General features: G+C 46.2%; 1 protein-coding gene across 1 annotated transcript; it reads left to right on the plus strand.

The window, feature by feature from the left end:
• The first annotated feature begins 5113 nt into the window (after positions 1-5113).
• KICS2 (KICSTOR subunit 2) lies at positions 5114-23068 on the plus strand. Its single transcript, XM_082252762.1, has 3 exons — positions 5114-5513; positions 12914-13202; positions 22068-23068. The coding sequence occupies exons 1-3, from the start codon at positions 5189-5191 to the stop codon at positions 22876-22878; spliced, it is 1425 nt and encodes a 474-aa protein (XP_082108888.1). The 5' UTR covers positions 5114-5188; the 3' UTR covers positions 22879-23068.
• Positions 23069-25036: the final 1968 nt, after the last annotated feature.

The following is a 25036-nucleotide window of genomic DNA, read 5'->3' on the forward strand; positions in this document are numbered from 1 at the left end:
AAGTCCGGATGGAACACCCCTCAATCCTAATTCTTAAATCTAGGTAATGTACCTCCTTCTCACTAGCCTCATACTGCAGGTAAATGCGCCTCTATCATTATAATTAAGCCCTAAAAAGAACTAATGTAAGGACTCAGCACTCCCGGCCCACAGGAGGAGGAGGTCATCTATGTACCTCCTCCACAGATGCAACTCAGGTCTGGCGTTACTATAGACGACATACTACTCGCACTTGGCCATGAATAAGTTCGCCAAACTTGGGCGAACTTAGCCCCCATGGCCACACCCTTGTTTTGCAAGTAGTACTTCACCTGAAAACAAAAATAGTTATGTGACATACAGTACTCAAGCAAAACCATAACAAATTGATGTTGTTTGGGGTGCAAGGAAGCCCCTCCTGACAAGAAATACTGCCCGACGCCCATGCTCATGCGAGATTACAGTGTAGAGGGAGTCAACATCAGCTGTCACAAGAAGACAACCCTCCTCCCACTGTATCTCATGCAAGATGTTAATCACCTGCGTTAAATCCTTTAAGTAAGAAGGGGTCCTAGTTACCAAAGGCTGAAGGAAAAAATCTATATATTTACCTGCCCTAGATGTAATAGAATTAATCCCACTGACAATCGGCCTGCCAGGAGGATTAGTCAGGGATTTGTGAATTTTAGGCAGAAAGTAAAAAGTGAGAAAAATAATTCAAGCGATAGAAATTAACTGTATAGATTGCATATATTAAGAGCCTTAAATCCTATGAACTATGAATCCGGGGTCTCTAGAATTTCCTCTAACTGATTACTCTTTAATCAAATTTCATTAAACATAGGGTATACAGTATCTCACAAAACTAAGTACACCCCTCCCATTTTTGTAAATATTTTATTATATCTTTTCATGTGACAACACTGAAGAAATTACACTTTGCTACAATGTAAAGTAGTGAGTGTACAGCTTGTATAACAGTGTAAATTTGATGTCCCCTCAAAATAACTCAACACACAGCCATTAATGTCTAAACTGCTGGCAATGGATGTTGATAACAATGGGGTACGGGGGGGGGTAAAGAAGACAGGGGGTGGGGTGGAAGGAAGCTGGCATAGGGGTGCAGGGGGAGGGGGTGAAGTTGGCAGAGGGGTGCAGGAGGATGAAGTTGACAGTGGGGTTGGGTGGTATGAAGCTGGCAGAGGAGTGCAGAGAGGGGGGGTGAAGTTGACGGTGGGGTGTTAGGAAGCCGGCAGAGGGGTACAGGGGGAATGAAGATGGCAGGGGGGTTGGGTAGTAGGAATCTGGCAGAGGGGTGCAGGGGGGATGATGACAGTGGGGTAGGATGGTAGGAAGCTAGGAGAAGGGCACAGAGGGGGGGGGTGGTAGGAAGGTGGCAATGGGGTACAGTGAGGGTGAAGAAGACGGAGTGGTAGGAAGCTGGCAGTGGGGTACAGGGGGATGAACATGACAGAGGGTGGGGTGGTAGAATACCAGGCAAAGTGGGGAATGATGAGGATGGAGATGAGGGAGTTGGTTGGTAGGAAGCTGACAGTGGGGCACAGCGGGGTGAAGATGACAGAAGGTGGGGTAGTAGAAAGCTGACAGTGGGGTGCAGGGGGATAAAGATGACAGGGGGTGGGGTGGAAGGAAACTAGCAGAGGGGTACCGGAGGAGGCTGAAGATGACAGTGGGTGGGGTGGTAAGATGCTGGCAGTGGGAGACAGGGGAGTGAAGATGAAAGGGGGTGGGTAGTAAGGAAGCTGGCAGAGTGGTAAAAGGGGATGAAGATGAAAGGTGGAGTGGGGTACGAGGAAGCGGGCAGAGGAGTGCAGGGGGGATGAAGATGACAGGGGGGTGGGATGGAAGGAAACGTGCAGAGGGGTACAGGGGGGGGGATGAAGATGACAGGGGGTGGGGTGGTAGGAAGCTGGCAGAGGAGCGCAGTGGGGGAGACAACAGGGGGTGGAGTGGTAGGAATCTGGCAGAGGGGTGCAGGGGGATGAAGAGGAGAGGGGATGGGGTGGTAGAATACCAGGCAAAAGGGGGTTATGATGAGGATGGAGTCATGGAGATGATGATGACAGGCAGTGGGTTGGTAGGAAGCTGACAGTGGGGTACAGGAGGGTGAAGACAGAAGGTGGGGTGATAGTGGGGTGCAGGTGGATGAAGATGACAGGGGGTGGGATGGAAGGAAGCTGGCAGAGGGGTACGGGGGATGAAGATGACAGGGGGTGGGATGGAAGGAAGCTGTCAGAGAGGTACAGGGGGATGAAGATGACAGGGGGTTGGGTGGTAGGAAGCTGGCAGAGGGGTGCAGGGGGGAATGAAGATGACTGGGGGTGGGGTGGAATGAAGCTGGTAGAGGGGTACAGGGGGGATGAAGATGACAGAGGGTGGGGTGGTAGGAAGCTTGCAGAAGGGTGCAGGGGGGATGAAGATGACAGGGGGTGGGAAGGTAGGAAGCTGGCAGAAGGGTACAGGGGGGATGAAGATGACAGGGGGTGGGATGGTAGGAAGCTGGCAGAGGGGTACAGGGGGATGAGGATGACAGGGGGTGGGATGGAAGGATGCTGGCAGAAGGGTACAGGGGGGAAAGAAGATGACAGTGGGGTGGGTTGGTAGGAAGCTGGCAGAGGGGTGCATGGGGGATGAAGATGACGAGGGGTGGGATGGTAGGAAGCTGGCAGAGTGGTACGGGGGGATGAAGATGACAGGGGGTACAGGGGTGAAAGGAAGCTGGCAGAGTGGGGCAGGGGGATGAAGGTGACAGGGGGTACAGGGGTGGTAGGAAGCTGGCAGAAGGATGCATGGGGGATGACGAGGGGTGGGATGGTAGGAAGCTGGCAGAGCGGTATGGGGGGATGAAGATGACAGGGGGTATATGGGTGGAAGTAGGCTGGCAGAGGGGTGTAGGGGGATGAAGATGACAGGGGGTACAGGGATGGAAGGAAGCTGGCAGGGGGGGTGAAGATAACAGGGGTGGAAGGAAGCTGGCAGAGTGGGGCAGGGGGATGAAGATGACAGGGGGTATAGGGGTGGAAGGAAGCTGCGAGTAGACCACAAAGTCGCGGACCAAATTTTCAGCTTGATCTAGCCAAGTGGGGCGCAGACCTACGGACAAAGAGACATCCGCTCCCCCCCAGCCTATAGCCACCACAGGGAGCCCAAAGGGCATCCCTGCTCCAGGGGCCGGGAACTTACTCAAATACCCCAGTGTGCGATCTGGACAGCCCAGTCAGCAACAACCACATCCACCTCCCCTTACTGGAGCAATTGGCAAAGCCAGCTCCTACCTCACCCCAGGGGGGGGGGACTTGGGGGTAGGTTGGGCCCATAAGACCACCGTGACTGTTAGAGGGGCCGCGGAGAATGGAAAGAAACTCAAGGGTCCGACCATCCCAAGGGACCACAAAAGGGGAAGGGGGGACATTGGGCACCACTCCGGGCAGACCACCTCCCCATCTTTGATTAGGGGGTGCCGACGGCCAAGGGGTACGCTGCGATTCAGGCCAAACTAGGTCGTGTGCGTCCTGGTGAGGTGTTTCACTCGCGGGCCAGCCCCTGTCCATTAGGGCTCTGTTGTGGCGAGGCCTAGCGTGGAGCTGCAACCTGCACACGCTCACTGGCCAGACCGGGAGACCTTAAGGATCTAGAATATCCAGTCTGACGCCCAGTCCGGCTGTTGATTGTAGTTCTCTCAAAAACATAACTAGCTAAAAAAAATTAAATTTTAACCAAAGGTTCCCTTTTAAATATAAAAGCAAGCTAAGACCGAAGTCCCAGCAAGGAACTAGGTCCTACTCCTAAACTACATAAGAGAGAAAGAAAGGAGGCGCAAACACCTAGTGCATTACCCTTGGACACCTTTTAGAACTTTTATTAAAAAGCCAAAAACATACTCACAGACATAAAGAGCATATATCGCATTAAATGAGTCCACCGCACGTGAAGGTATTTATTTCTGTTGTTGGACTACTGATGCGTTTCGGGAGTCACGCTCCCTTCCTCAGAGCTCCTCCTACTCCTAAACTAGGCAGAAACAAACTGAATCCAAAAGCAGAGTGAGTGGGTGTATGCATTCAGGCACTGCCCCATAGGCATAGTAAAGATTTTTCCTGCCTAGTGTCCTACTCCTGTAGCGGGCAGCATAACCCAATGGTTAAGAAGAATTTGGAGCTGCTTCTGTCAATGAATGTTAGAGAAAATAATATTCACAATTCCCTTTGCGCCAGTGCTTTCAGTGGGCCGGCATGCACTGGTACTCAGTACTGCCACTTCCAAATATGGCTCTTGAGCATACCGCCACCTCTCTGTGCGCCTTAGCGTACCAGTACGCTCATTTTGGACATCTGTGCCCTCAATTGCCCCCCCCCAAGAATATTTCCCACTCCAGAGCCCGACCAGTCACCACCAGTGAGTCCCCCTGCTCCGGAGTCCCAGCCCAGGCCAGGGGGGGGTGCTCTGTAGGGACCCTGATGGGGGTGGGGGGGGACAAAATTTATAGGCTATAATAGAGTACCGGCACCTCTTTTGGGACACTTAAAGCACTGCTTTGCGCAAACCAAAAAATATACGCTTATTGGGATTTTTTTCACCCAAAATGTGTAGCAGAATATATATTGGCTTAAACTGATGAAGAAATTGGATTTTTTACATTTTTTTATAGGATGTGTTTTATAGCAGAAAGCAAAAAAATAAATACATATTTTTTTTTCAAAATTGTCGGTGTTTATTAGCTTAGTGCAAAAAATAATAACTGCAGAGGTAACCAAATACCCCCAAAAGAAATATCTATGCGTGGGGAAATAAGCATTGTACGACCGAGCAATTGTCAGTTAAATTTGGATGTTTACAGTACAGACAGTGCTATTCCAATAAATATCAAAGGAAGGGTGGGGGGCACAGCCTTAGGCTCCCGTTCTGCCGCCTCTGAGGATGTAATGAGCACAGAAATGAGTCTTGTACCGGAGACTTTTGCAGCTGTTCATCTGCAACGTGTACTGACCATGACCACAATTCCCTCTGTTCGCACACGCTTTGCTCACTTTGTGATCTATAAAGCTAGTTGGGGAAAAAAAAAAAAAAAAAAAACCCGTTCTGCACACTTCCTGCCTGATCACGTGTTCCGTGTAAACAGTCCCGTGTGTTCCTTCCTCCTCCGGGTGTGCGGCCTCTCTCATCCCTGGAGTCGTGTCCTCTTCCCTGTATGGTGGTGCCCGAGGAAGAGGACGATGCTCCGCCGGTCCTGTGGCAGGAGGACGAGAATGACAAAGAGTGGCTGTTTCTGATGACGACTGTGGTGATGATTCCGCTGTTGAGCCCAGCCGTGACGGCGGAGCAGAATGTCCTGCAGACCTTCTTCAGCCACCTGGGACACTTCTCCTATGACAAGGCCAAGGACAATGTGGAGAAGGAGAAGGAGGCCAACAAGACGGCCGGCACCTCCTGGTCGTCCATGCTGGCAGCCCTGGCACACTTGGCCGCGGCAGAGAAGGCTTACCACAGCATGAGCTTCCTGGGGCAGAAGGCTGGTGAGTACTAATACTGAAACAATAAGGTGACCACATTTTTAAAATGACATCCGGGGACATATTTTATTAGCAAATGGCACAGGGCTGCATAATATGCAGATTGCTGGGCGCAGGACCACGTAATGCTTTGGGCGTGGGGCCACATAATGCGCTGGGTGCGGGAACGCGTAATGTGCGCGTGAATGAGCAATGCGTTCGGGAACACCTAATGTGCGCTGGGTGCGGGGACGCGTAATGTGTGGGGTTCTGGGCGCGGGAACGCGTAATGTGTGGGGTTCTGGGCGCGGGAACGCGTAATGTGTGGGGTTCTGGGCGCGGGAACGCGTAATGTGTGGGGTTCTGGGCGCGGGAATGCGTAATGTGCGGGGTTCTGGGCGCGGGAATGCGTAATGTGCGGGGTTCTGGGCGCGGGAATGCGTAATGTGCGGGGTTTTGGGCGCCGGAATGCGTAATGTGTGGGGATCTGGGCGCAGGAATGCGTAATGTGTGGGGTTCTGGGCGCGGGAATGCGTAGTGTGCTGGGCGCGGGAACGCGTAATGTGCAGGGCACAGGAGCGCACAATGCACAGAGCTCTGGGCTTGGGATCGCGTGAAGCGCAGCAGCATGTAATGCCCTGGGTGCAGGGATCAGAAAAGTGATTTAGTGGCCTTTTCCAAGTCCTTTGACTGGTGGGGAGGAAAGGATATGTTGCCTCCTGTTTTAACCCTGCATAAGCTGCATCGCTGCAGTTTGGTTGTGATTTGCACTTAAATGGATCACATTAGTTGGCATTACTGCCCCCCCAAATGCGACAGTGGATATTATCTGGCAAAGCGTTGTGGCAGACACCACCATCTGGCTGCCCTGCACAGCCGCACTGATTTAAAAAAGTGACCAGGGCTGCAGAGATGTGGACCCTCTGAACACCGTCAAGGGAAAGGGGGTTACAAGGAGATGGAGGGGGGGGGGGGCGCTTGCGTGATTATGTTACTTGTTACACCCCAACCTATCTGTTATCACTGCACAGATCACATACATGTACCTGAAACGGCATTTGCAGGTAGGAGCGCGGTAGAGCACAAGTCAGCAGGTCCTGGCCAATGATTTATGGCCGGAACCTGCTGATCAGCTTGGCAAATGGCACAGAGCCCTGTGTTTACTTACAACACAGGGCTCTGTACACGGAGCAGAGAAATGGCTGTTTTCACGGAGAAACATCAGCCACATCGCTTAGTAAAATAAGCACATATTTCACATTTTAGGGACCGTTAACCCTTTGCTTGCCACTAGATGTTAACCCCTTGCCCAGCTAGTGTCATTAATACTATACATTGTCTCTGTACTATCACTGTATTAGTGTCACTGGAGATGGGGAGTCCCCCCACAGTCCCACTATAAGTTGCTGATCACTGCCATTACTAGGATAAAATAATGAATAAAAAAATTCCAGTATCTATACCATAGTTTGTAGATGCTAACTGTCAAGCAAGCCAATCAATATAGACTTGTTTTTTTTTTTCTTGTTTTTGGTAAAAAAAAAAAAAAAAAAAAAAAAGATGTAGCAGAATATATTTTGGCTTAAAGCGGAGTTCCGGGCACAAAATCAACCTTTTTTTTTTTTTTTTTTTGTGCCCATCTGCTTGGTCTCCTTCACCTGAAAAGGAATTGGATAGTTGGGTATATATTTTTTTTTTACTCACCTTGTAATTGTAGATAGAAAATACTCACCTATTCTCCACTTCCTCCCTCTGTGCCACGGCTCCGCCGTCACTTCCTGGCTTGCAATGATTCCTGGGAGCTGAACGTCATCGCTCCCAGGAATCAATGCAACGGCACTGGCCCCGCTCGTCACTTCCGGGGCGATGCCGCATTCCCTGCTAAACAGCTTCTGGGCATGCCCAGAAGCTGTGGAGGAATGCGGCGCTGCACCGTAAGTGACGAGAGGGGCCGGTGCAGGTGCATTCTGGGAGAAGAAGACACGGAAGTGGACGCAGAAGAGGATCGCGCCGGCTTCAGCTGCCCACAACAGAGATGGCAACACTGGAGAAGAAGTGAGTATTTCTTCTTGCAGGTAAGTGCAAACCGGGACAGATCAGAGGCTAGCCATTGTGGAATGTGCTAGCCCTGATTGTCCCGGGGGTATGTTTATTGAAAAAGGTTTTCGTGCCCGGAACTCCGCTTTAAATTTATGAAGACATTTCTTTTTTTTTTTTTTAATTGGATATGTTTTATAGTAGAATGTAAAAGATTTCATGCATACGATCAAATACCACCAAAACAAAGGGCTATTTGTGTGAAAAAATACATAAATTGTATTTGTGTACAGTGTTGCATGACCGCGCATTTGCCATTTTAAAATTGCGCAGTGCCGAATAGCAAAAAATGCCCTTGTTATGAAGGAGGTAAAACCTTCTGGAGCTGAAGTGGTTAAGTAGGTAGTAAAAATACAACCGAACTGCCTGGGTATAATGCCCCCAACCATAATTCTATAAAAGTATGCAAAAATATATATCCATAGCAAATCCAATGGAGAAATCTGATAAACACCAAAAAAAAATGTGAATTAATACTTCTGTGATCAAAACGAAGAGTGTAAAAATCTCAAGTGAACACCTAAAAGTGTAAAATCCATCTTATTTATTACAGGTATTGCGCCATCAATTTATGCAGTGTTTTACATAGATATTGCACATTCACATCAGTGCCTGCCCTCAAGGAGTTTACAATCTAAGGTATCTTGTATATTCACATTTGTTGTTTGTGTTTATAAGATTCACCTATAGGATTTGCTATGGACATATATTTTTGCTCATTTGAGCATAATATACAGTATCTCACAAAAGTGAGTACACCCCTCACATTTTTGTAAATATTTTATTATATCTTTTGTGACAACACTGAAGAAATGACACTTTGCTACAATGTAAAGTAGTGAGTGTACAGCTTGTATAACAGTGTAAATTTGCTGTCCCCTCAAAATAACTCAACACAGCCATTAATGTCTAAACTGCTGACAACAAAAGTGAGTACACCCCTAAGTGTCAATGTTCAAATTGAGCCCAATTAGCCATTTTCCCTCTCCGATGTCATGTGAATCGTTACTGTTACAAGGTCTCAGGTGTGAATGGGGTGCAGGTGAGTTAAATCTGGTTTTATCGTTTTCCTTCTCTCATACTGGTCACTGGAAGTTCAACATGACACCTCATGGCAAAGAGCTCTCTGAGAATCTGAAAAAATTGTTGCTTTACATAAAGATGCCCTAGGCTATAATAATATTGCCAAGACCCTGAAACTGAGCTGCAGCATAGTGGCCAAGACCATACAGCGTTTTAACAGGACAGGTTCCACTCAGAACAGGCCTCACCATGGTCGACCAAAGAGGTTGAGTGCACATGCTCAGCGTCCTATCCAGAGGTTGTCTTTGGGAAATGGAAATAGGAGTGCTGCTAGCATTGCTGCAGAGGTTTAAGGGGTTCGGGGGGTCAGCCTGTCAGTGATCAGACCATATGCCGCACACTGCATCAAATTGGTCTGCATGGCTGTCATCGCAAAAGGAAGCCTCTTCTAAAGATGATGCACAAGAAAGCCAACAAACTGTTTGCTGAAGACAAGCAGACTTGAGACATGGATTACTGGAACCATGTCCTGTGGTCTTATGAGGCCAAGATAAACGTATTTTGTTCAGATGAAGTCAAGCGTGTGTGGCAGCAACCAGGTGAGGAGAACAAAGACAAGTGTGTCTTGCCTACAGTCAAACATGGTGGTGGGAGTGTCATGGTCTGCGACACTAGGGAGCTACAGTTCATTGAGGGAACCATGAATGCTAACATGTACTGTGACATACTGAAGCAGAGAATGATCCCCTTCCTTTGGAGACTGGGCTGCAGGGCAGTATTCCAACATAATGACCACTGCCTTGCTAAAGAAGCTGAGGGTAAAGGTGATGGACTGGCCAAGCATGTCTCCAGACCTAAACCCTATTGAGCATCTGTGGGGCATCCTCAAATGGAAGGTGGAGGAGCGCAAGGTCTCTAACATCCACCAGCTGTGTAATGTCCTCATGGAGGAGTAGAAGAGGATTCCAGTGGCAGCCTGTGGTGCTCTGGTGAACTCCATGCCCAAGAGGGTTAAGGCAGTGCTGGAAAATAATGGTGGCCACACAAAATATTGACACTTTGGGCCCAATTTGGACATGTTCACTTAGGGGTGTACTCACTTTTGTTGTCAGCAGTTTAGACATTAATGGCTGTGTGAGTTATTTTGAGGGGACAGCAAATTTACACTGTTATACAAGCTGTACACTCACTACTTTACATTGTAGCAAAGTGTCATTTCTTCAGTGTTCACATGAAAAGATATCATAAAATATTTACAAAAATGTGAGGGGTGTACTCACTTTTGTGAGATACTGTATATTACAGTTCATTTTATATCAAACAGCAGCTGTGCGTTTACAGTTAATATTTGTATTCTGAAATAGTGGTGCAGTTCTGCAAACATCTTTACTATAACTCTATACAAACCCTTAGAAAAAAGCAACTGTTTAATGATCAGGATTTGGATAGCTTTAAAGGTTTATGTGCAGGCAAAACTTTTTTTTGTACTTAAAGTGGTTGTAAAAGTCACAAGGTTTTTTTTTTTTTTCATCTTAATGCATTCTATGCATTAAGATAAAAAGCCTTCTGTGTGCAGTAGCCCCCCTTAGTCCCTCTAATACCTGAGGTCCATCTAGATCCAGCGACATTGCAGACATTGCAGAGTGTCTTGACTGCCGGGGGCTCCCCTTCTCATTAACTGAGACAACCGCGCCATTGGCTCCCACTGCCAATGAGAAGAGAAATGAGAAGATCAAAGGCCAATGAGAAGAGAAAGGGGGCGGGGCTCGATCATTGGTCTGTCTGAATGGACACAGGGAGCTGTGGTGGCTTGGGTGCCCCCATAGCATGCTGCTTGCTGTGGGGGCACTCAACAAGAGGGAGGGGCCAGGAGCACCGAAGAGGGACCTGAGGAGGAGGAGGATCTGGACTGCTTTGTGCAAATCCACTGTACAGGGCAGGTAAGTATAACATATTTGTTATTTTTAATTTTAAAAAAAACGACTTTAGTATCACTTTAACCCTATATTTTGCTGCCTGTGTCCCTCTGGAGAGATTGTACTTCCTGTCCTAGAGATGAAACAGGAAATCCCCCAAAGTCAAGGCAATTCCTATCGTAGCTTATCACCAGGAAGGTGGTGTCCCTGTTGATTCACTCTCATCTCTTGCAGTGGTGACCACTAAAAGCTTTTGAATGTATCCTTAAAGTGGAACTTTTCACCTATTTCATCTTTATTGAATTTAGCTCCTCTCCATTTAGGAATTTGTCATTTCATTTTTTAATTTTTTTTTTTCTGGAAAGCGCAGACTGCGGTTTTGCCTTTCTCACATAGGCAAGAATAATGTCCTCTTCTGCCTACAGCCTCCTGGGATACCCACTTCACTTATCCCTGGAGGCCTCAGGCGGTAACTTCTCAAAAAGATCAGGTGCCAATATAGAAGGAAATCAACCGAAAGGACCTGCTAGGACCCGTCCATAGCTGCTGGGGACAAACCTTAGGAAATAAGTGGAAGGCACAGACCAAACAAAAATATCCCTTTTTATAAGCGCTTAGAACTTCCTATGTCATTGGGTTGGCTTTTGAAGTATCCAATATTGCAGAACCATACACTCACCGGCTACTTCATTAGGTGCACCTTGCTAGTACTGGGTTGGACTCCCTTTTTCTTTCCAAACTGCTTTTTTATTCGTGGCATAGATTCCACAAGGTGTTGGATTTTGGTCCATATTGACACAATGGCATCATGCAGTTGCTGCAGATTTGTCAGCTACACATCCATGATGCGAATATCCCATTCCACCACATCCCTAAGGTGCTCAATTGGATTGAAATCTGGTGAGTGTGGAGGCCATTGGAGTACAGTGAGCTCATTGTCATGTTCAAGAAACCAGTGGTGAGATGATGTGAGCTTTGTGACATGGTGCATTATCCTGCTGGAAGAAGCCATCAGAAGATGGGTACACTGTATTAAAAAAGGGATGGACATGGTCAGCAACAATACTCAGATAGGCCGTGGCGTTTAAATGATGCTCAGTTGGTACTAAGGAGCTTTAAAGTGTGCCAAGAAAATATCCCTTACACCACTAGCCTGAACCGTTATTACAAGGCAGGATGGATCTATGCTTTCATGTTGTTTACGACAAATTCTGACCCTACCATCTGAATGTCGCAGCTGAAATCGAAACTCCTCAGACCAGGCAACATTTTTTCCAATCTTCTATTGTCCAATTTTGGTGAGCCTGTGCAAATTGTAGCCTCAGTTTCCTGTTCTTGGCTGACAGGAGTGGCATCCGGTGTGGTCTTCTGCTGCTGTAGCCCATCTGCTTCAAAGTTCTATGTGTTGTGCCGTCAGAGATCGTATTCTGCATACATTGGTTATTTGAGTTACTGTCGGCTTTTTATCATCTCAAACCTATTTGCCCATTCTTCTCTGACATCAACAAGACATTTTTCTCCACACAACTGCTGCTCACTGGATATTTTCTCTTTTCGGACCATTCTCTGTAAACCCTAGAGATGGTTGTGTGTGAATCCCAGTAGATCAGCAGTTTTTGAAATACTCCACCATGCCACATTCAAAGTCACTTAAATCTGCTTTCGTCCCCATTCTGATGCTCGGATTGAACTTCAGCATGTCGTCTTCACCACATCTAGATGCCTAAATGCATTAAGTTGCTGCCATGTGATTGGATGATTAGCAATTTGTGTTACCAAACAACTGAACAGGGGTACCTAATAAAGTGACCAGTGAGTGTATATTGGCAATGCACCATCTTGTATGTTTTAAAGCCTATGTCAATGCATTATTTGAAATAAAAAACCTTATGCAGTGCATCTCTGCAATACATGCACAAATCCACTTGTTTTAACCCTTGAAAGACCCTGCAATTCAGAAAAATACCTGTTGATCATCCAGAAATGCACTCGGCTTTTAATTTCCTATTGTGGGCTGACCACACACACAGCATTTTTGTGGCCGTGTGTCAGCCTTGCCCATTGTCTTTTGCCAAACTACTCAACCACTTCAACTGTCTTTTAGTCCAAGTTAGGAACAAAGAGGGCTAAAAAGTCTTTTTTGAGGTAACAGGCAGTGAAAACAGAACGGAGTACAGCTTTGAATTGCTGACAAGATACAAGGTATTTCTTTGGTCTTATAAAACAGATATACCAGAATGCTCGCAGTATATTGTGCAGAATAATAGTGAACAATTGGGGTTAGTTCTTTGTTAAGTACCACATACACTTTATTGTAGACATAAAGCTTGCAAAAATGTATTTCCAATGTGTTCAACTGAGTCTAAAAATGTATTCTGTTGCTTGTAGGTGGTCAGTCATTTTTTAGCAGAAAAGATTCAATCAGGACAAATTACACCTCGCTGTACAACGAACTGAAGAAAGTGGTGACAACAGGAAGAAATGCTATTGGTGGGACAGCACCTCACTTGGAAGAACTGCTTTCCCATCTGTCAGAGCAGTTGTGCTTTTTTGTTCATGCTCGCATGGAAATTGCTGATTTCTATGAAAAAATGTACTCTCTGAACAGTCAGAAATTCATTAACGCCGAGGAGCTGGTCAATATTTTGGAAGTCATTTTAAAAAAATACAGTTCCAGGTAAGGACAATAGTTATCCCACTTGTTCACCCATAAAAACATTGGATGGAATTTACGAAGACTGGAGCAGCTAGAATCTGGAGCAACTGTGCATAGTGACCAGTAGCTTGTAACTTTAGCTTCCTCGGTTAATTTTTGAAAATGAAAGCTATAAGCTTATTGGTTGCCATGCCAAGCTGCTCCAGATCCTGTCTACTTCAGTCTTAGTAAATTCTCCTCTTTGGTTTTCTGCTAAGTGTTAAAAATACAAACTGTGTAAACTAGTTCAAATGGACAGCTCTCATTTTGAATCATTTTTATACAGTAATAAAGAAGAAGTCTTTTTGTAAGCTACAAGTCACGACTTTCATTCATTTCCCTTTTGGGATTAATAAATTATTCTGAATTATGAGCTTGCACAGGGCTAAAATCTTTCTCCCCACCCCAGTGGAACATTGTTGGGTGGCTGAGGAGCCAATCCCCAACATTGTCAAGCGAGAGAAAGGAAACGCATACTTCCACATCTGGAAGTATCGTAAATTTCTCTTCCTCGGTGGCTGAATTGAGGACCAGGATATCTGTTACTTGATATTTATGCAACTCTCCTATATTTTCAGTAAATAAATTAGAATTTAAGTGCACACAAGCTAACCTTTTTTTTTTTTTTCTTTTTTTTTTTTTATTCTTTAAAAAAGATGAGATTGTGTCAAGTTATTAGGTCGCAAATATGTCACAATCTAAATTAAGACCCCCTAATATTGTATAATATTGTACTTAGCTGGCCATTTAAAAAAATAAACCTGCTCATTTTACACCTTCCTGTAATCCACGTTTCTAGAGTTATTCCTCTGAGGACATGCGTGGCGATACCCAATATGACTTTCATAATCAGTGTTTATGTACATGCATGCATCCTAGGTGTATGTTCGTTTTACCTTGGGGGCAGGGCTCGTTTCATTTTTTTCATTTATTATTCCTGTTTGTGATAGTAATAAACTGGAGAAAAAGGCTATAGCTGCGAACTTGTATTAAACCTTTGACTGCTGTGATGTCTAAGACATGTCCTTGGTGGTCATAAGGGTTAGAGCTTGAGAAATAAAACATGTAACTGCATTAACACTTATAAGTGTGTTTTTGTTTTTTTAACACCGGGCTCGACAAACCCCAGGCGCCAGTTTGCCATGGCGAGTAGAAATTTTGCCCTGGAACCTGGGCTATTGTCTGCCCATTCACTGTCTGGAGGTGTCTCTTCTCAGCACACTCAGGCCGTCCTTGGCGCTCAATCATCAGCTATGTGCATGCATGCTGGGTGCTGCACAGTCTTGGCATAGGGAGGGCTGGAGAGCTTGGTCTCTTAGCATCTTTTTGTTTTTTGAAGTATCGTTTCCGCTACAAGCTTGCCTACATGACCGATTTTTTTTTTTTTTTTATTTTTTTTATTTATTTATTTTGAGCCGACGGTTGGCTTTCTTGTAGTAACAACCAATGCGGCTGAGCAGCGGCTTGATTGTCATTACAAGGAGCGGGAGGGGACGTCCAAGGTTATGATGGATATTCCTAGGTTGTTAATTGTCATATAAGTAGCACTTGTTATCTTGAATCATGTATGAACTGATTCAAGGATTAAGTGCTGCAAGGGGTATCCGTTTTTTATAGCGTTGCAGTAGTATGAAGCGGGTTATACATTGTATCCTAATAGTTCCAATGGTATAACTGGTTTAACAATTTAATGCAAGGGAAAAGGAAAAGGGCAACATGTACACTGCTGGTATGCATAGTTAATTACAGCCCATATACCACCACTGTGGCGATATAATATTGGGGCAAGTCTAACCGTATCCCATAAAATCCTTATCAGCGGGGTTCAGCGTATGATGTTAGTTCTCGGCTACGATATGACCAGGGGCAGACTGAGAACCCTCAGGGCCCCCGGGCAAAATAAATCAAGGGCCCCCTTCCAGGCCCCACCCTTGTCCCGCCTCCAGTCACACCCTTGCCCTGCCTCCAGACACACCAACATCCCGCCTCCAGACACACCCTACACAATCTTAAGACACAAGGAACAAAAGTGCAATAATTTATAAACAAGTGCAATATAAATCACAAACCAAGACCAGTGCATTACAAAAATCATAAATAGACAAAACCAGAGCATTACAATAGTAAATTGCCAGGTCTAGGTGGGGTAGGGTTGCTACCTCATCCCTTTAATCCAGGACACATACGAATTACCAGTGGCGGCTGGTGCTCAAGATTTTTTTGGGGGGGGCGCAAACAGAAAAATGTAATAGGCGTTGCTTTGCGGCAAAAAACGCTGTAAAAAATTGCATGACTTAACAAACAATCATTAGGTTGGTTTAAGATTGACCAGCGTGTCCCCCATCAATGCACAGTGTCCAGCGTGTCCCCCATCAATGCACAGTGTCCAGCATGTCCCCCATCAATGCACAGTGACCAGCATGTTCCCCCATCAATGCACAGTGACCAGCATGTTCCCCCATCAATGCACAGTGACCAGCATGTTCCCCCATCAATGCACAGTGACCAGCATGTTCCCCCATCAATGCACAGTGACCAGCATGTTCCCCCATCAATGCACAGTGACCAGCATGTTCCCCCATCAATGCACAGTGACCAGCATGTTCCCCCATCAATGCACAGTGACCAGCATGTTCCCCCATCAATGCACAGTGACCAGCATGTTCCCCCATCAATGCACAGTGACCAGCATGTTCCCCCATCAATGCACAGTGACCTGACCAGCATGTCCCCCCATCAATGCACAGTGACCTGACCAGCGTGTCCCCCATTCAATGCACAGTGTCCAGCGTGTCCCCCATTCAATGCACAGTGTCCAGCGTGTCCCCCATTCAATGCACCGTGTCCAGCGTGTCCCCCATTCAATGCACCGTGTCCAGCGTGTCCCCCATTCAATGCACAGTGACCTGTCCAGCATGTCCCCCATTCAATGCACAGTGACCTGACCAGCATGTCCCCCATTCAATGCGTGCACCCCCTGAGGACTTCACTTACCTCTGGTGCCACGTCTGTCGGACGTCTTCTCCCTCCGAGTTCTCGTCTCGACCTGCATGCGCGCCGCCCGTCACCGTCCCGACTCCCTGGCAACCGTGCTGCTCGGGGGTCGACTTCTTCCTCCTCCATGGCGCCACGACTCGGTCGGACCAGTGTCCTCTGACCGGACACCGGACTCTTCTTCCTCCATGCGCGCCGCCCGCTGCCACTTCTCTGACGGCGGGCGGGAAGGTTGACGACGGGGGGGGGGGGGGATAGGTAGTAGTGAATTATCAGGTCTGAAGGGGATCGCATATTGGGGTGGGGGGCACTGCTGAATCGTCAGCCCCTGGTGTCAGTGGTGAATTGGGTGTTGGGGAATGAAAGCGGTGGTGAATTTGGGGGAGATCACATTTTGTGGGGTGTAAGGGGGGTGGTGACACAGCAGTGGTGAATTTGGTGGGGGGATCACCTATTAGGGTGGGGGGTGTCAGTGGTGAATTATGTGGTTTTTGGGGGGGCTACACCGCCACTGTATCATCCCCCTAACCCCCCCCCCCCCCAACACAATTCACCACTGATCTCCTCACCAAATTCACCACTACTGTGTCATTCCCTCCGAATGACACAGCAGTGGTGAATTTGGTGAGGAGATCAGCGGTGAATTGTGTGTGGGGGTTTGTATGATACAGTGGTGGGGAATTTGGTGGGCAGATCACATGTTGAGGTAGGGGGGGGGTGTGTCAATGGTGAAATGTGTGGGGTATGACACAGCAGTGGTGAATTTGGTGAGATTACATATTGGTGGGGGTGTCAGTGGTGGTGAGGGGGGGTATGACACAGCGCTGGTGAATTTTGTGGGGAAATCACATATTGGTAGGGGGTCTGTGCCACAGACCCCCTACCAATATGTGATTTCACCACCGCTGTGTCATACCCCCCCTACTCCACCACTGACACCCCCACCAATATGTGATTTCCCCACAAAATTCACCACCGCTGTGTCATACCCCCCCCCTACACCACCACTGACACCCCCACCAATATGTGATGTCCCCCCCAAATTCCCCACTGCTGTGTCATACCCCCCACACCACCACCAATATGTGATGTCCCCACCAAATTCAGCACCCCTGTGTCACGACACCACACAATTCACCACAGACTCTGTGGTGAATTGTGTGGTGTTGGGGGTGGGGGTGTGACACAACGGTGCTGAATTTGGGGGACATCACATATTGGTGGGGGTGTCAGTGGTGGTATGACACAGCGGTGGTGACACCTCTGCTGTCATACCCCCCTCCCCCCACTGACACCCCCACCAATATGTGATCTCCCCCAAGTTCACCACTATGGTGAATTTAGGGGAGATCACATGTTGGTGGGGGTGTCAGTGGATGTGGTAGTTAGCTAGGCTTGCCTTGAACAAAACCTGTACTGTACTGTATTCCTGTTTTATTATCTACTCGCTGATGACACCATAGAAAGCCTCCTCCCACGGAAGCAGCGCTGGCCACCGGGCTCCTCCTCCCACTTCCATAGCACTGGCCGCCGGGTTCCTCCCCTCCTCCTCCCACTTCAATAGCATTGGCCGCCGGGTCCCTGCCCTCCTCCCACTTCAACAGAGACGGCCGCCGGGCCCCTCCCCTCCTCACACTTCACTATAGCACTGGCTGCCGGGCCCCTCCTCCTAATTCTATAGCAACGGCCACAGAGCCCCGCCCCTCCCACTTCCATAGCGCTGGCCGCCGAGCGGCGGGCCCCGATAGCCCGATGTTGTCTCTGAGACAACATCGGATGAATTAGTGCTGTACTGGGCGGCGGGTTCCCTTCCCGGCCAGGCCCGCCTTCCCAGCCGGGCCCTCGGACCAGGTCCTAAATGCCCGACCGCTCAGTCTGCCCCTGGATATGACTCTAGCCATCCAAGTGTATCCACAGGTGAGCTGCTATTAGCCGCCGACAGGCTCAGCACACATGCAGCAGCGTGTCGCTTCCTCCTTCACTCACTGCACCTCCTGTGTCCACCGCCCACTGTAAGGAAGTGATCTTAAATCGATCCTTGAATCAGTTCATACAGGAGTGCTGCCAATTAATTCCGATTGTTATAACGTTGTAATAGTATGAAACAGATTATGCATGGTATCCTAGTAGTTCAGATGGTATAGTCAGTTAACCAATCCCATCAGGAGGCCCGAACGACCAGCCGGCATGTCTGCTGGCTGGCCTAAGATCTGAACAAAGACGCATTTGGCTCTGATCGGGTCTCTGGTGTAAAAACCCTTAAAGGCGCCAGGTTTTTAAAAAAATTACCGCATTCAAAACCGCCAAACTTGGCATTTTTGAATGCCTTTAAGTGCGGAGGAGGGGTTTGGGGTATTTTAGATCCCTCCATGAAGAGTACCTGTCAATGCCTATTACTGTCACAAGGGATGTTTACATTCCTTGTAACGGCAATAAAGGTGATTTAAAAAAAAAAAAACAGTGTAAAAATAAAAACTTTAAATGCATAATATCCACACTGAATATCGGCTGTCGGCCTGAAGGGTGGCTGGAAAAATCGGTATCTGCCATGAAAAAAAAAACAATATCAGTCAATTCCTAATCGCTGCTCCCATTGTGGTTCAGGAGAAAGTAGAGCTGCATGTTGAAATCCCCAGCAATGGCAGCGTGAGGAGTGCCCCTCATATTAGCAGGCTCTGGTGTGAGGCTGGGGGGAGGGAGGGGGGGGGGGTGTTGTATGGAGCATCAGAAATTAGGTGACTGAATATTGTGTTCAGGATGCAGGCAACCTGTGGATTTCCAGCTGTGAAGGAGCTGCAGCACTCAGCATAGTATTTGCTGGTTGGACATGCTGGTATTTGTGGTTCTTCAGAGCCTGGCATGCTGAATAACTACTAATGAGGGTATGCTGGGCATTGTCTGCCTGCAGTCTATGATTTTCACTGGTGTCCCAGATCCTGGAGGTTTGTCCCTGGAAAGAGTGTAATTGTGACCTTCCATTCCTTTTCTCATGGCTTTGGTTGAGGTGAATTTCTGGACAGAAGAGAATCTGATCTATGGGCAAGAAAGTGTGATCTTGGTATCTGTTCAAATCATTGCGTTAGAAAATGCCATATACATTTAATGAAACCACAAATTGCATTTTTACTGCGTTTTTAATGCTTTTGCTTTAAAAGTGAATGCAGTGCATATTGTGTTTTTTGCATTTGGTTGTCACCTGGTAAAAATTGACAGGGGACTCGAAAAGCGCACTTGAGTACAATGTTGTTTTGGAAGGTATTTTATAAACTGACTTTTCAAAAGAGGAGCGCACAGATGTGAACGGTTAGGATTCTCTTTGGTTTCTCTGTGCCCCCCCCCATGCTCTCTGTCATTTTAGTTAGGGAAAAACTGGCTCCTAACTTTTTTAGCTGGCTCCTAGATTCGGAGCAAATTTGTCAAGCCCTGTTTTAACACATTGTTTTCTGCAGTAGTTTGCTACTTTTTCTCTATCGTTCCTTGACAGACGCAGCTCCATATTCTTCTTGACCATTGGGTTATGCTGCCCCCTACAGGAGTAGGACACTAGGCAACAATAAATCCCTCTGAAGGTTAGACCCTCGGGAACCCCTCGTTCCCCCCCTGGCCTCTCGGTATGTACCAGGCTCCCTCTAGGCCTCCCACCCCACGATCATAGAGGTCCCTACCTCAGTCAGCGACGGGGGTCCTCGGGAGGTGGACGCACTGATGCTATAGGGGATCTGCGCGGGGGGGGGGCTAATCCTGGTGGGGGTCCCTGCCCCCCATGCCACTGATCATTTGGACCTTCTGGAGACCTCATGGCGCACCAAGGGGGCCACTATTTTATTATAGAATTGTTCAGCCTCATTGTTCAGCCTCATTTTGTAGAAGTTCCCATTGAAATGCATGGACGGCCATGTTTTTGTGGTTTCCCCATAGGAATGCATTGGGCAGCCATGTTCTCAGAGTCAGCGAACGCTGGACAGCAGGGAGCAGCTAGGCCTTTACTCTAGTGATGACCCATGTACTTCCTCATCATGTAAAGATTGTTTTTTTTTCTGCACAGCAGACCTATCCTGTTCTCCACCATATCGAATGGTGATATGTCTATTGGGGTCCCTGTAGGTCTCTATCTCATGAAACAAACAAAAATAAAATTCCATTTCAATTTGCTAACCATTTTGCTTACCAACCAAATTAACCTGTCTTAACAGTTTGCGTCACTACAGGGGTTTAGTAGCACACATTTGCAAACACGTGTAAGCTGCAGGGCCACTCCACGGCTCCCTGTGTTACCTGCAGTCCTAGAGGTTGCACAGGCAGTCCAACTCCTCCAGGATAGCACATCAATACGTGCCTTTGCCAGAAGGTATGCTGTGTGTCCGAGCACAGTCTAAAGAGCATTGAGGAGATTCCAGGACATAGGCAGTTACTCTAGGAGAGCTATACAGAGCCGTAGAAGATCCTTAACCTATCAGCAGGACCGATATCTGCTCCTTTTTTGTGCAAGGAGGAACAGGATGAGCACTGCCAGAGCCCTGCAAAATGACCTCCAGCAGGCCACTGGTGTGAATCAGAAACAGACTTCATGAGGGTGGCCTGAGGGCCGACGTCCTAAAGTGGGCCCTGTGCTCACTGCCTGGAACTGTGGAGCTCGATTGGCATTTGCCATTGAACGCCAAAATTGGCAGGTCTGCCACTGGTGCCCTGTGCTTTTCACAGATGAGAGCAGGTTCAGCCTGAGCACATGTGAAAGGGCCTGGAGAAGCTGTGGAGAACGTTTTGCTTCCTGTAACATCGTTCAGCATGTCCGGCTTGGCGGTGGGTCTGTAATGGCTGGAGAGGCCATAAATGTCTTAATAAACCCCCTTGACGCCCAATTGGTTTGGGCGTTGGTTGTCAAACTTATTTGGCAGTGAATATGTGGATAGTCAACTTAGACCTCATGTGATAAGAAGAAATCCTTGGATCCATTATATAGTAAATACTGTAGGAAAAAGAGGAATTGATACCCCTCATATTGGAAAGAATAAACTTTTAAGGATGAAATTTCTCTCCTTAAGCTGTCATTGGATTCACAATCAAGTATCTGGGTAAAAAAAATTAAAATAAAGCCTAAGTTTTTTTTTTTTTTTGGTTTTTTTTTTGTTTTATATAAAAAAATGTTATTGTATATATTTTTTAAATTGGTCCAAGGGACAAGTACTTACATTTTATGAGAAGTGTCCCTTTTTGCTGGTGGCTGCTGTCTTTTATTTTAAACCACCTGCTGCCCTCCCCATATTCCCTCAGCAGTAATATTCCGGTGCCACAGAGGTTATTACAGCCACTGGGCCTGCAAAAAATATTCATCAAGAGCTTCCTCAATGAAAAGTGCTGTATGAATGGAGGGTGGACAGATTTATTCCAGTCATACAGCACTTTTCATTGATGGAAACTATAGTGCAGCTTTGAATAATTGAGGGGGGAGGCTGAAAGGTGAGCATAGCCGAACCTCTTGAGGAGTTCTTATAATTGGTCAAGCGGCTGTATTACCCCCTGCAGCACCAGAAGGTTACCATTGGGGGGAGGGTCAGAAGACTAAGATGGCAGCTACAAGCACAAAGGTGGCTTGAATGTGTGAGTACTGTCCCTCATTCTGATTTAAAAAAAAAAACAAAAACTAAACCTAGGCTTTTAGGTCAAAAAGTATGACCGCATTGTACATTATAGTCGGTACATTTTAATGATTCTGCTGTATTGTGTAAAAAATAAACATGACCTGATGCCCAATTTTTGGAAATATCTGATGATGTTTATGCCTTTTTATAGTAATGTCTGTGTGTCTGATCTACGTGGACCTGTATTTATATATTGCTTTGTCTTGTTTTGTAGGTTTCATCATCCTCTCTTGTCTCCTCTAGAAAGTGGATTCCAGCTTGAAGTTGATGTTCTTGCACACCTTTTAAAAGCACAGAACTTAATATTTGAGTGGAAGTTTCTCTTGTCTCTTGTAAACTTACACAATGCCCATACTAAACTACAGACTTGGGGTCAAATATTTGAGAAGCAAAAAGAGACCAAGAAACATTTATTTGGAGGACAGTCGCAAAAAGCAGTGCAGCCTCCACATCTTTTCCTGTGGCTCATGAAGTTTAAAAATAATCTACTCGCAAAGTTTACTTTTTACTTCCATGAAGCTTTAAGCCGACAAACCTCAGAAATGAAAACCTTGACTGCTAAGACTAATCCAGACTACTTTGGAAAAATCTCTAGCTTCGTAAGAAAATACGATGCAGTCAATGTGTCCCTAATTTTCGACAACAGAGGTTCAGAAAGTTTTCAAGGTCATGGCTACCACCATCCAGATTCTTATAGAGAAGCCCCCAAAGGTGTGGACCAATATCCTGCTGTGGTATCATTGCCCTCTGAAAGGCCTATTATGCACTGGCCCAATGTTATTATGATAATGAGTGATAAAAGTGCAGATCTTAACACTTTAGAGAAAGTGGTATACTTTTACGATGACAAAGTTCAAAGTACCTATTTTCTGACACGTCCTGAGCCACATTTTACTCTTGTTGTGATTTTTGAGTCAAAAAAATCAGAGAGAGACTCCCACTTTGTTTCCTTTCTCAATGAGCTTTCCCATTCCCTCAAAAGTTCCAGAGTATTTGCGAGTTTAAAGCCAGGCTCTAAAGGTTAAAGGGATGGGTAAAATCATGTGGCAGAAGCCAGATGAATGATTTGTTGTCTCTTCGATATCTTATAGCTTTAAAGGGTAAAACTGATCCTAACTGAAGTGTAACCCTTCTATATGTCCTATCCTGAAGGAATCTGAAGGTAATATTTCCCAGCAGGAGTTCCTGCCTATTTTCTCCCAGCTGCACCCACTACGTTATCTCTGCTGAGTTGACTGCAACATACAATAAATTTTAGAATCTAGTAGCAACTGTGTGACCCCTTGGAATCTGCTTGTGTTTGCGCAAGATAGAAATATCTATTGCCAGTGGAATTATACTTGCCACAGAGCTACTTTGCTATTTGCCAACATTTTGCCTAGGGTAGTTGCTAAGAGAAATCTGTAATGAGATAAAATGGACGTGCTTATTTATTGATTTTTTTTTTTTTTTCTTTCCCTGAAAGTTCTTTTTCCCTGTCTCTCTTTCTCTGGCTTCAGTACTTTCTAAATCACAAACCCAGAACAGTCACTGAAGTCAAAAATCCATGTGTGTTGTAAGCAAGTGACTCTAAAATCTGGAAGCCAGCATTTTCAGAAGAACATTGGCAATGGCTACCTTTTTTATTTACCTCATGACAGGTGACTTTTTAATAGACTTCTAAATTGCAGTGTGCACCTCTTGGTAATGTGAGATTTGTGTCCCTTGTTACTGGTATTTCCACCAAGGTAACACTGCATTGTACTTCAAATGGCTTCATTAAAGTCCTAAATGTAGTCACAATTTAAAAAACACAAAAATCAGCACAAGGGGCACAACTTTTTGTGCTGTTGGCTCCTGGCTTCCAATAAATCTCCCTCCATCAATTGCTGCCCCCCTTCCCAAATAATTTTCTGGTGCTGCAGGGGTTAATCGAGCGGAGGGAGCGCATAAAGAGTTTGAATATGCCTGCCCTTTCGGACCAGCTCCTCTAATTATAGAAAGCCTATACTAGAGCTTCAGTTAATGAAATCTATGAATGGAGGGTGTGGACCTTTTTGAATCATCTGCTTGCCCTACATTCCATCAAAAGCAAGCATTATAATGACAGCTTAACATTTTAGGCCTAATTTTGCCATGCTTTTATGGCAAACACACCCTGTTCAGTTGGATGTTGAATTGTTGTAGATCTGGTTTGATGACCACACCGGTGTATGGTCATTGTGCTATTCCTTCTGTTGCTGCATGTATGGTCTTTAAAATATCTTATAGGCAGAATTATTTATTATTTATTGCTAAATCAGATTTAAAGTGGAAGTAAAGGCAAAACCTAACTAACTCTAAACCTACTTTCAGCCACATTCTAAGCCTAATCTATCTTGCCCTGTAAATAACAAAATTGCTATACTATACCTATTCTGAAGCCACACTCCGGTCTCCAGCGGCGCCCTCTGAACTTTAGCAGAACTCTAACTCCTTAAAAATCTGGAACATATCACCTATTCCATACATCTTACACTGAGCACCATGCTCAACTTTGCAAGCTCCAGATAATTATCATTGCGCCAAATCATACTATACTTTGTATTTCTGGTAACATGTTGTACGTTTTTGGCTTTGTTCTATATTTTTTTAATGAGACAGTATGTCGGTAGGAGCTTATTAGGTTTAGTAAAGCCAAGAGCCTCAAGACCTTCTGCGATCAAGTCTCTCCGGATATGGGCAAGCATAATGTGGGTCGTGGGCAGGATGCAATCTTCAACACCTTGTGTAGGGAAAAACTTGGGGCCAATTAGCTGCTGCTATATAATGGAGCCAGGAATTAGGAAGGGCAAGGCCCCCCCCAATACTTGGGCCATTTTAAATGTTCCAGTTTGATTCTCAGTGTTCGCTTTCCCCATAGCAGATTCTTAAAAATGGAATTCACTATTCTACATGTTTTTAAAGGAGCAACAGTAAGGGAGGTGTAATGAGTAGGGCCACTGAAGCATCAGTATCATTTTGATAAGGTTTGTTTTACCAGCAACCGACAATTGCAGTTCCAGATTTTTATTTTATCTCCAAATTTATTCGATAGGAAGGACATATTCAGTGGGCTGTACTCTAAGAGAGAAGTCCCATAGATCCCTAAGTATTTGAATTTATCTGTGATGGGTATGGGACAAGTGGGAGCGATTGGTTGCGTGAAATCGCCATCTAGTAGGC

Source organism: Pelophylax lessonae, assembly GCF_965119305.1.
Source record: "Pelophylax lessonae genome assembly, chromosome: 4".
In the NCBI taxonomy this organism is placed as follows: Eukaryota; Metazoa; Chordata; class Amphibia; order Anura; family Ranidae; genus Pelophylax; species Pelophylax lessonae.

Coding starts and splice junctions, on each gene's coding strand:
- KICS2 (XM_082252762.1), top strand. CDS start 5,189: ATGGTGGTGCCCGAGGAAGAGGACGATGCTCCGCCGGTCCTGTGGCAG. Junction 5,514..12,913: donor CTTCCTGGGGCAGAAGGCTG/GTGAGTACTAAT, acceptor TGTTGCTTGTAG/GTGGTCAGTCATTTTTTAGC. Junction 13,203..22,067: donor TTAAAAAAATACAGTTCCAG/GTAAGGACAATA, acceptor CTTGTTTTGTAG/GTTTCATCATCCTCTCTTGT.